The sequence below is a fragment of the Thunnus albacares genome, chromosome 4 (genome assembly GCF_914725855.1).
Source record: "Thunnus albacares chromosome 4, fThuAlb1.1, whole genome shotgun sequence".
Taxonomy (NCBI): domain Eukaryota; kingdom Metazoa; phylum Chordata; class Actinopteri; order Scombriformes; family Scombridae; genus Thunnus; species Thunnus albacares.
In genome coordinates, this window is record NC_058109.1 from 29,037,979 (window position 1) to 29,048,119 (window position 10,141).

Genomic DNA, 10,141 nt, shown 5'->3' on the forward strand with positions numbered 1-10,141 from the left:
TTCAGCACAGTCATGCATGAGGCAACATAGGAAGGCAGGAAATCATCATACAAAGGTTTTTGTGTAGGACTAAAGCTACTCATTCTGCATGTCCAATTCATTTTATACCATCATTTGCCTTTCCTGTGTTGTGGTATTCGATCAGTGGTCTGTGTAGATGGTATTGAGGAGGCCTATGAGGCATCATAACAGAATGAAGTGAAGCACTGTCTGCAATATTAATGGGGTAATTATGCAAATTAGACACCAGCCTTCATCACTCACAAAATTGTGATGTTGTTATGCCAAACAGACATGAGGCTCATTGTTCAGACCTCTCCTCCTTCTGCTGCTTCAATAATATCTTTCTAAATCTGATACATGTCTGTGCGCTTGACTGAAAAGCTTGTGCTCACTTATCAAATCCCTCTATTCCCACAGAAGTAATCTGTGTCATCATTCAGGGTGTCAGAGTAAAACAAATTTCTACTGTCATGCTTTAATATCATATAAAACTCTGATGGTAAACGAGTTAAATATTGAAAAAGCGAAAACAGTGTTGTCTCCTGTGCTGTAAAAAGTCTAACATATACAGAGAATAGTTGTATTACACTAGTGTCATTCTTAAGAGAGGCAAAAAAATAAGAATAAAAATAAAACTTTACCATGCAAAGATGTCAGCAGACATGGCTCCCTGAGTTGCAGACTGCACAGATGTCAGTTTTAGTCTTAACATGGATCAATGCTGCTCCCCAGTGTTAGAAATGGGAACAAGAAGAAATTAAATGCAAGTCACTGCAAGTTCCCATTAGAGGCTCCGTTAATAATATAAAGTAATGCAAAACTCAAGTTGACCCTTCAAAGAGAGGTCAAAGTACAAGTCAGTTACAGATTACTGAAATATTAACAGGAGATAAAAATTGCAAATTTAAATTAAGTCATCTCGGGAAGGTGACTTCTTCTGCATCAAAGTTGGCTTCAGAGCAGCACTCCTGGAGCTTCAGTGGCATTTCTCTGTGGTGTCCAGCAGGGCAGGTGTTTACCATGCATGGATATGGCTCCTATCCTGCGGTCAGTTATGAGTACAGCTAACGTCACATCTCAGGTGTAAATTGTCTCTGACATGATTAAGCCAGCAGGATTGCTGTAACTCAGGTCAAGAATTTGAGAACAGCTGCTCTCACGTTGTCTCTTCCTGCTGTGCAAAAGTAGAAAAAGTAGAAAAATATATATACATATAAGCCTATAAAGATTGCTTGGCAGCCATTTCAAAGATTCATTATGCTTCTCCTTTTTATGCACTCATTTGGCCTGTAGATTAAACAAAATTACACAGTGGAATCTGAGAAAAAAAGAAAAGGTTTTTAGTAAAAACCTTATTTTCTACATTAAACAAACAAACATTTAAATATTCAGCAAGCAGGAATGAAGGCACTTCCTTCTTTTGTGTTTAATATAAAAAACTAACACACACACATAAGAAGGCAGGCAATTAAACACTGATTTGGAGAAATTTCTAATCGCCACTATTTAAGCGCCTCTGCTCATATTTAATTCTTTACTGACGCACTCGTTCATCACAGAGGACACGGTCTGGAAATGAGTTTTGACTGGATGCTGACTTCAGACAATCACTGCTCACTGTACTGTATGTGTTCCTCTGCAGTTTTCCACTGCACTAAGCGCCGGGGATGGAAGCGTTACCTAGGGAACCAGCCAGAGCGACAAAGTGTACGTTCCTATTAGAAGACACCGATGATTACTGACTGGAAATAACTGAGGGTCACAGGTGACAATGCTGCAGAAAGTCTGACACCTTAAATATTCACGCAGATAAAAATAATTTTAAAAAAAATCACATCTCTCAGTCACATGTCTTGCAGTGACAGTTTGTAGATCACATGTTTCCTTTAGCTTTTATACAATATGCATTGGGACAATAAAGGTGGGATTTCACATACTTTAATTTTTTTTTACATATCTTCATTTTAGTATTCACTTGTAATGTAGAAAAATAACATTATAAACTATATATGATTTTTTATGATGATATGCTACATTTTATCTGATCACAAGCAATGCTACATTCATGACTGGGAAAGCACAGGGCAATTTGTTCCACCACGCAGAAATTTAGAGGGCTTTATCTCTTCTGTGGTGTGTACAAAAAGTCCAAAACAAAGCCCACTTAGACTTATAGGTCAAAAGTTCAGAGAGTTAGAATGACATCCTCCTGGTGTGAAGATTATTCTTGCCCAGGCAGAGAGCTGCGCTGCTGGGGGAAGTCTGTGACGACATGGTGCAGGAGCTGCATGAGGCCTGGTCTATCCTGTAGGAGATGGAGTTGTAAAAGACTGGGTTACTATGGCCGCCTTCAGGCTCACAGTGAGACAGAGAGGGGCTGTCGTAAACGTCCGGGTCACAGCACATGCAGAAGAGCAAGGCTCTGAACCTGCTGGCTTCAGGGAGCTTAGAGTGCTCTTCCTGTTCAGATATAACAAGTCTGCGCTCCTCTACAGGAGAGGGGAGGAGGTTTATACGGCTGGTGCCCCCTTCCATGGGTAGGCTTAGGTTGCACCGGCTGCTGTGTCCGTCTTCTCCGTCTTTATATTCCACATCAGAAGTTTCTGCCTCCCTGACCCCCTGCGTGTCCTTAGGCTGCGTATCCTGCTCCTCTCCCTGCACTTCAGGCCTTCCATCAGGCTCCTCGGTGCTGACAGTGAGGAACCTTAGGACCACCAGGTTAAGAAAAGCTCCAATGACTGTCAGCCCGACCAGGATGTACATGAAGGTGAAGGCCACGTATGGGGTTCGCTTCTGGAGAGCATCTTTCTTCTGCAGGGCCACAAAATCCCCAAAGCCAATGGTGGTGAGCGTGATGAAGCAGAAGTAGTAGGCGTTGAAGAAGGTCCAGCCCTCAAAGTGGGAGAAGGCTGCAGCTCCGATACACAGCGTGCTCATGCAGGACAGTAGACCCACCGGGACCATGTTCCCCATGGACACCTCTGTCTTCTGTAAACCCAGGCCCTGCTTGGCTCTGCGCAGGAGGTAATGGACAAAAGTGTTGATCCTCTCGCCCAGGCTCTGGAACATGACCAGTGTCAGAGGAATGCCCATGACAGCATAAAACATACAGAAGGCCTTGCCAGCGTCAGTGCGTGGAGCAGCATGGCCATAACCTACAGAATCAGGTCACATAATGTAAAGTAATATTATTTTATGTCTTTGCAGATTCTCGGTCATCAAGATATATCACTGCTGTACACACTGCAAGGCTACACTACTCACACATCACTCAATGAAGGACAAAGCCAACTCTCGAGTTTATTGCTCTGAGTTTAAATTACTTCTAAAACCATAACATAAACAATGCAACCAGATCATTTTCTGTCTAATTTTGCTGTTTATGTAGTTAAACTTGCATTAATCAATATTTTTGATATCAGCACTGAATCATACGTCAATGGAAAAATCACCAAACATGAAACTCTGCAGCTTTTTATCCTCTTTTTGCCATTTTTTTGGTTTTACAGCTGCACATTTTCTGTATGGTTGACTCAGAGCTGTTGTCATCAACCCCCAAAGATAGCTGTTGCCAGAAAAAGCTTTGTTAAGCCTGCTGTATGCTACCTGCCCAGCACCATGCAGCCGGCATGCCTCTGCAGCTTGTTAGCAACTAGCAGCTAAAGACCCAGATACTTCTCTCAACAGTTGACCAAAGACCAAACCACAGTTAAAAGGAGAGTGAATACTGGACTCCACATTAGTGCTAATGTTGCTCTGTGTCTGCTGGATGTGAGAGCAGATGACTTTGGGCTAACCCATTAGCAATAAAAGTTTATGAGTTGAGGATATTGTGGTGGTTGTTTGCAGTTAAGCTGATTTTCATGTTTTTCTGCTCTCTAATGGCCATAAATTGGTTGATACAGAGTTAAAGAAAATGGTTAGGTCAGTGGGTCGTAACCTACAGGCAATATTGCAGGCTATATTATACTATCCAACAGTTTAAAAGAACAATGAAGGTTCTGATTAAAATTGGCTTGAAAACATGAAATTCTGTTGATATTGCAATCATTAAGTGCTCCTCCTGATTCTTTCACACTCTTCTTGCTTGTGGTCGGTAATGTTGTGGTAGGCCATGCTGAGTCTGACTCACATACATTAACAACACATAACAAAGTTATGTGTATAGTAGAAAATCTAAATATAAATATTTAATGAGATACTCCACTCAAAGTCTATCAGTTGATGCATGACTGATGCATGACGCTGACATGTTCTCACTGGAAACTTCTATTGCAACGATACTGTCACATGTGCCTGCTCACAAGTGTTAGAGGGTTGTGTATGAGGATTAAGATGTGAGCAGTGAAAAGTGATTGAAACAAGCATCACATATATAGGTATGAATGGAGAGCAGATAAGTGGATTGCACCACATGAGAAGTTAGATGTTTCTGGATTAGATCACATTTACCCAGAGTGAACACCGGTCACTGTGGGAATTCTGTGTAACTTCTATAAATCAGCCTTCGTTCTGAAACAAATTACTAACTTTTTGCATTACAACCTTGCAGATGTTGATGTTTCACAATGAAAACATAGATTTGTAGTGGAGTATCTCTTTAAGTAACAGTGCCAGTCATCAGCTGTTTATTGTTGCTATTCAGTGGTAGCCTATATCATTAAATGACAATCACCAACTTCAGTCCCCATCCTGCTTCACAATGCGTCACACTGCGCCTCAGCTTTGTGTGGCTTTACAGTTTTACCTGTTCCTCTCCTTAGCTTGGAGCCCTGTGACTCCCCTTTTAAACTGAACACACACAGCAGCTTTCCCTGTGTTTTTACGTAACAAGCACCTTTGTGCAAAGTATCTACTTGCCAATCGTGGTGATAACAGTGATGGCAAAATAAAACGAGCCGGCGAACTTCCACTGTCTGCCTGCGCGGTGCGGCTCCGACTGAAGGACCACTCTTTCAATCTCCCGGTAGTCATCCTCAGCGAAGCCGTACTTTATCTTCAGCTCGTTCAGCTTCTGCTCCAGCGCCCTTTTCCTTGAACTCTCACTGTCCGACTCTAGTGCGCCGAAGACGGCGGCTCCTATGAGCAGGTAGAAAACCATGGAGAGGATGAGTGAGAGGGTCCTGATGTTCTGCGTCTTCATCCTCAACTCCGGAGTGCGCGCGGGGCGCAGGGAGGAGGGAGGGTGCTGCTGTTCAGAGGGACAGACGCACAGAGGACACGGGAGCATCCTCCATTCATCCTCAGTGAGTTGACATGTTGAGGCCCCTTTGGTCTGCTAGGATTACAACATAAACCTAAATAGGTTGAAACTGTAGCCTGCTGTATGCTGCGTGTCAACAGGTGAAATAGCACCAACCCCGCGTGTCTGCAAGTTACCTGATCTCAGCAGCTGCCGGCACCTTGGCTTTCCACAGGATATTAGTCTAGCCTCATTAAAGGTGCTCGCATGGCCTCATTTACTGTACTTTAAAAGTGTATTTAAGTGTCAGGTGCACTTGGTCACACGTGCAGTCACTTTAATCATTAAAGCCGCCCTCCACTCAAAATGTATTTAGCTGATTACTACGCATCACCTGGATGTTGGAGTTTCACTGTGCAGGATGATGTATGTGCAGAGTTTGATACTAGAATCTGATGAAGTTTATCTTTCTCTTTAAATCAGAGTTGCATGATTTTGTGACGTCACAACTAGTTTAGAAGCTAATCATGATTCAATGTGCAACAGGTGTGATGTAGAAACTGCACCTCCAGTGTAAAGACACTGAGAAAGGACTTATGAGTGAAGTATCCCGTCCAGCTGTTAAACTTTAAAAATGAACCATATTTGCATTTTCATATATTCTGAATTTTCCAGTGATAGAAAGAGAAGCTTAAGGAGATTATTTAAAACTTTATTGCCATGAATGCTGGAGGAACAGCATTGCTAGTGAAACATGTAAACTGCAAACATTTGTTGAACTCCTAAAATATTGTAATATAATTATTTGATGAAGGCAATGATCACTGCAGACTGTATGTAGATAGATAGATAGATAGATAGATAGATAGATAGATAGATAGATAGATAGATAGATAGATAGATAGATAGATAGATAGATAAAAAGAAATATATAACATAGCCTTTATGTAAACTCAAAGAAATCAGGCCCTCATTTATAATAATGCTGAGTAACAGTTTTAAATTACTAAAAAAAATAAAAAATAAAAGATACAAGATACTAAAACAAATCAGTTAAAACGGGCACAAACAGTTGAGTTAAGTTGAGTGATTTGTGATCATAGATTTAAATTGACCCAGCGTTACTAAAGTATTCATTTTTAGGTGCTTTGTAAAGAGTTCCAGATGGTCGGAGCTTAAAAGCAAAAAGCAGATCTTCCAAGCTCTGTACAAACTCAAGGGACGTGCAGTCATTAGACCGAGTGTGATGTGGTCCAGAGGACCAGTCTAGCATAGATGTGATGTAGGATGGCAGCTTCCCAATAAAGGCCTTGTACATAAACAAATACATATGCATATCACGTCTCTCAGCCAGAGAAGACCACCCAACTTTTTCATACAGGATGCAATGATGAGTGCTATAAACATGAGTACTAAACCTAAGGGCAGAATGATAAACAGCATCCAATAGCTTAAGAGTAGAGGCAGAGGCATGCCAATAAATCACATCACCATAATCCATAACAGACAGAAAAACTGCTTCAACGATCCTTTTCCTACAAAGCATAGGAAAGTTTGTTTCTATATTTAAAAAAAAAACATTTTTTGTTGTAATTTATTGACAAGATTGTCAATATGAAATTTGAATGTGAATTTGTCATCTATCCAAGTACCAAGGTATTTATATTCTGTAACTCTCAATAATAGATCCTTGTTGGTGGAAATATTAAAGTTTTTGCTATTGTTACCTCTCGCTCTGGAGAATAACATAAACCCAGATAGCATAAGGAAGTGGGCCACTTCAGGCAATGATGCGGCTCCGCTGGCCTTCTTCTGGCCCGGACAAAATGGATGTGAGCCTGAAATGGCCCATATGTAAAATAGATTTTTTAAAAAAAGGGGGCTAGGACAGCTCACCTAGTATGTAAAATAGCAAATATGGCCCAAATATCCCAAATCAAATGTGGGCCTTTTTTGGTTAACGATGTTGTGCTCTTGGGTATGTGAATTCTGGATGTGAGCCAGTTCTGGTTTATCTGGTTTGTTCTTTGTTGACATACAGCATTATTATGGCTTGCTTGTGGCCCAGATCTGTGAAACAGGAGCAGACCACCCTAGTGCTATCCTTCCACGCGGTATGTGGGCCAGATGAAAGTGCCGAAAGTGTCAGGTGTGGGTCGGATCTGGGCCACAGCAACTTTGCTATCTGAGAACTTAGTTTTATGTGCATGAAATACAAGTTTAAGATCATGTGCATATAAATGTGCATGTTAAAGATGAAAAAATATTATTAATATACATTTTAAAAAGAACTGGACCCAGAATTGAACCTTGTGAAACACCCTTAGTTACCCGTAAAAACTCTGAACAAATAGTTCCCAAGTTCACTGACTGGATATAAGAGCTAAGATTTTACTACTGTACCACTTCACAGTTGTGAATCAATTAAAAATTAAATTTCAATTCATTTCAAACTGGAATTTTGTAAATTTGTGAGTATTTGTGTATTTATTTGTAGTATTTATGCTGCAAACCTTCTTAGATTGACTCTCTGATCACTGACCATGTGTCTGGAGAGGTTTGGGATGCACAATTGTCAGTGTCTGTGTGTGTTGACGTCTGCAGCCACCACACAGACGCACATTAGAAACAGCTGGCCTTTCCAGACTCTACTCTTTTGATTATTTTGCCCTGTGAAGCGTTCATGTGCAGAGTATTCACAATACGCTCGGCTACAGTATTACTCTGAGCGATGAAGCATTAGCTGGTGGCAGCACTGACCTTTATCAAGCACACTTAGTCGCTGAGTGATCCACCGAGCCTTCATCATTAACTAAGTCCAACACAGACTGAGTGAGAGAGACAGTAGAGATGATTTGTGTGTATGTATCAGTGCAGCCTCATGGAGGCCTCGCTTGTGGAGCCTCGCTGAGCTTTTCAGTGGCATATGTTGGGTTTTTACTCAGTGTCGTGCTAATTGGGTTCACACCAGAGTAACCAGAAAATAGGCAGACTGCTGTAGCTCCGTGCTGCAAGTTATTTCAGTTTCATATCCTGCTTGAAGTTCCCATCTATTTCAGGAGGGCATTCCAATTTGTGGGGCCTATTCATGCACTAAACCGAGCCATAAAGAGCCTGAGATCTGTCATTAAAATCCGCATTTATTGCCTCCATTCCATATAGAACATATGGCTATCTCAACGCTGCTTTTTATCTTCCAGAGACAGCACAGGACCGTATCCTGCTTTAGTAAGCATAAATGAATTCTATTGGCGAGCAGATGTTAACAGTGTAGCATGCAGACACGTCTTGATTTTCTCCACTGGCAGTAAGAGCAATTATCTCCTTTTGAAAGGAGTCCCTGAGAGATAATAGCCTTGCCAGAGTCCACTCAATGAGAGCACACAGTGCTCACGTCAGTTTTATTCAGGATCAATTCGCTATGTAAATTCCACCTTGCGTGTAGAAAACAATAACCTAAACCACAAGTCACAAATAGACACATCAGTTCAACAGTATGCTGTGCAATACCTCAGACACACAAGTAATTTAATAAGCTCCCTGCGGTTTAACGACTCTATATCCATGAAGTAATGATGGTGTATTATCAAATGTACTGATCTCATATCTCTTTGTTCTACAGGATGGTTCATGCATCTCTTTATCTTCCACAGGAAGACATTAAGAGCAGGATGTCCACTGACTGGAGTCGAGACACTCATCTGTCCAAGTGCCATCTTCAAAGAAAATAAGGCAGGGAAATATACTGCGAACATGATCTTTACACTGATAACAGCAGGTGACGGCAATGGATATGAAGACAGTTGTTATAATGATTATATAGTACAGAGACATGGTGTATTTTTGTCATAAAAGTAAAATGCTGCCTCTTTTTAAAGCCTGTTAATAAAAATCAAATGCTTTACATGAACTTGCAGGTAAATGTCTCTTTGGTGACAAGTCATCAGAGGGAAACAGGGTTGAACTTTGCAGCTAATGTGAACAGTCCTTTGAGCCTTATTAGCCAAAAGGGCAGGGATGTGGTCTTTAATTCCTCTGCAACATCACCTTCAGGGAACGGTGCCTCTTTCTGTTTGAGGCACCTGGTCTGAGGACGAATGTGACTACAGAAAAAAGTACTGCATTTTTCATTAAAAAGGATCGCTGTTTTCTCAAATGACAGTAAATTGTAGCTGACAGCAGTCTTTGTGTTTTGAAATTATAGTCATTGTGTCATTTTCTGTGTAAAGATCACAAATTTAAAATAAATATCTGCCTATTTTTTGGCACCAGTGTAATTTCCTCCCTCAGGTTTTGTTGAACCCACATTTTAGGATAAAAAATAAAACTGACAAAAAGGCAGCAAAGAAGTAAATCAGAAAATAATTTATATACAATTTCTTTAATAAAAAATACTGCAGATTAATTATTTTGATATCAGTAGTCTTGGAATGTTTAGTCTCTATCTAACTTGGGAATTTGAACTCTGTTGAATGAAAGATGTGACAGTAAAGTTTAACACTGTTGCCCAAATAAAAATCTTATTATCGAAATTAACATAATCTACAGATTCCTTTCAAAAATATAAGCACTAACCCACAAAAAGGACAGAAAACTCATAATTGTTGCTCCAAGAGTATACAGACTTGGATGGTACTCATCACTAAACACAATTAGGTTTACTGAAGTCATATTTTCTTTAATGAACTTTTCATTAATGAAAGCAGTAGGTTTACATGTGTGCAAAAAATTATTTGAACAATAAAAGTTCTTGATTTGAATAATATTCATAAGATTCAGTTGTGATTTCTCTGACAGAGGTTCACTACTTGACAATACATGACACACTATAACACAACAAGCCCTTAAAATGTCCTTAACATGTCCTTAATTGATTGAAGCTTGACCATACTACACATTAAAAGTCAGGATGTCTGGGCCACTACTGCATCAATTTTAATCTTTGTTTTGTTTAAT

General features: G+C 40.3%; 1 protein-coding gene and 1 long non-coding RNA gene across 4 annotated transcripts; one reads left to right on the forward strand and one right to left on the reverse strand.

The window, feature by feature from the left end:
• Positions 1-1,508: 1,508 nt before the first annotated feature.
• Positions 1,509-5,571, reverse strand: LOC122980024 (potassium channel subfamily K member 15-like). Of its 3 annotated transcripts, none has more exons than XM_044347696.1 (3): positions 5,383-5,571; positions 4,864-5,278; positions 1,509-3,158 (listed from the first exon to the last, which is right to left on the reverse strand). In XM_044347696.1, exons 2-3 carry the CDS (start codon positions 5,231-5,233, stop codon positions 2,197-2,199), a joined length of 1,332 nt encoding a protein of 443 aa, XP_044203631.1. In that variant the 5' UTR covers positions 5,234-5,278; positions 5,383-5,571; the 3' UTR covers positions 1,509-2,196. The 3 variants fall into 3 exon arrangements, with proteins under 3 accessions (XP_044203631.1, XP_044203628.1, XP_044203630.1); XM_044347693.1 differs by having other exon boundaries at positions 4,864-5,281; XM_044347695.1 differs by having other exon boundaries at positions 4,864-5,300.
• LOC122980025 lies at positions 5,175-9,081 on the forward strand. Its single transcript, XR_006402978.1, has 3 exons — positions 5,175-5,249; positions 5,347-5,444; positions 8,839-9,081. It is a non-coding gene; the product is annotated as an uncharacterized LOC122980025 (long non-coding RNA).
• Positions 9,082-10,141: the final 1,060 nt, after the last annotated feature.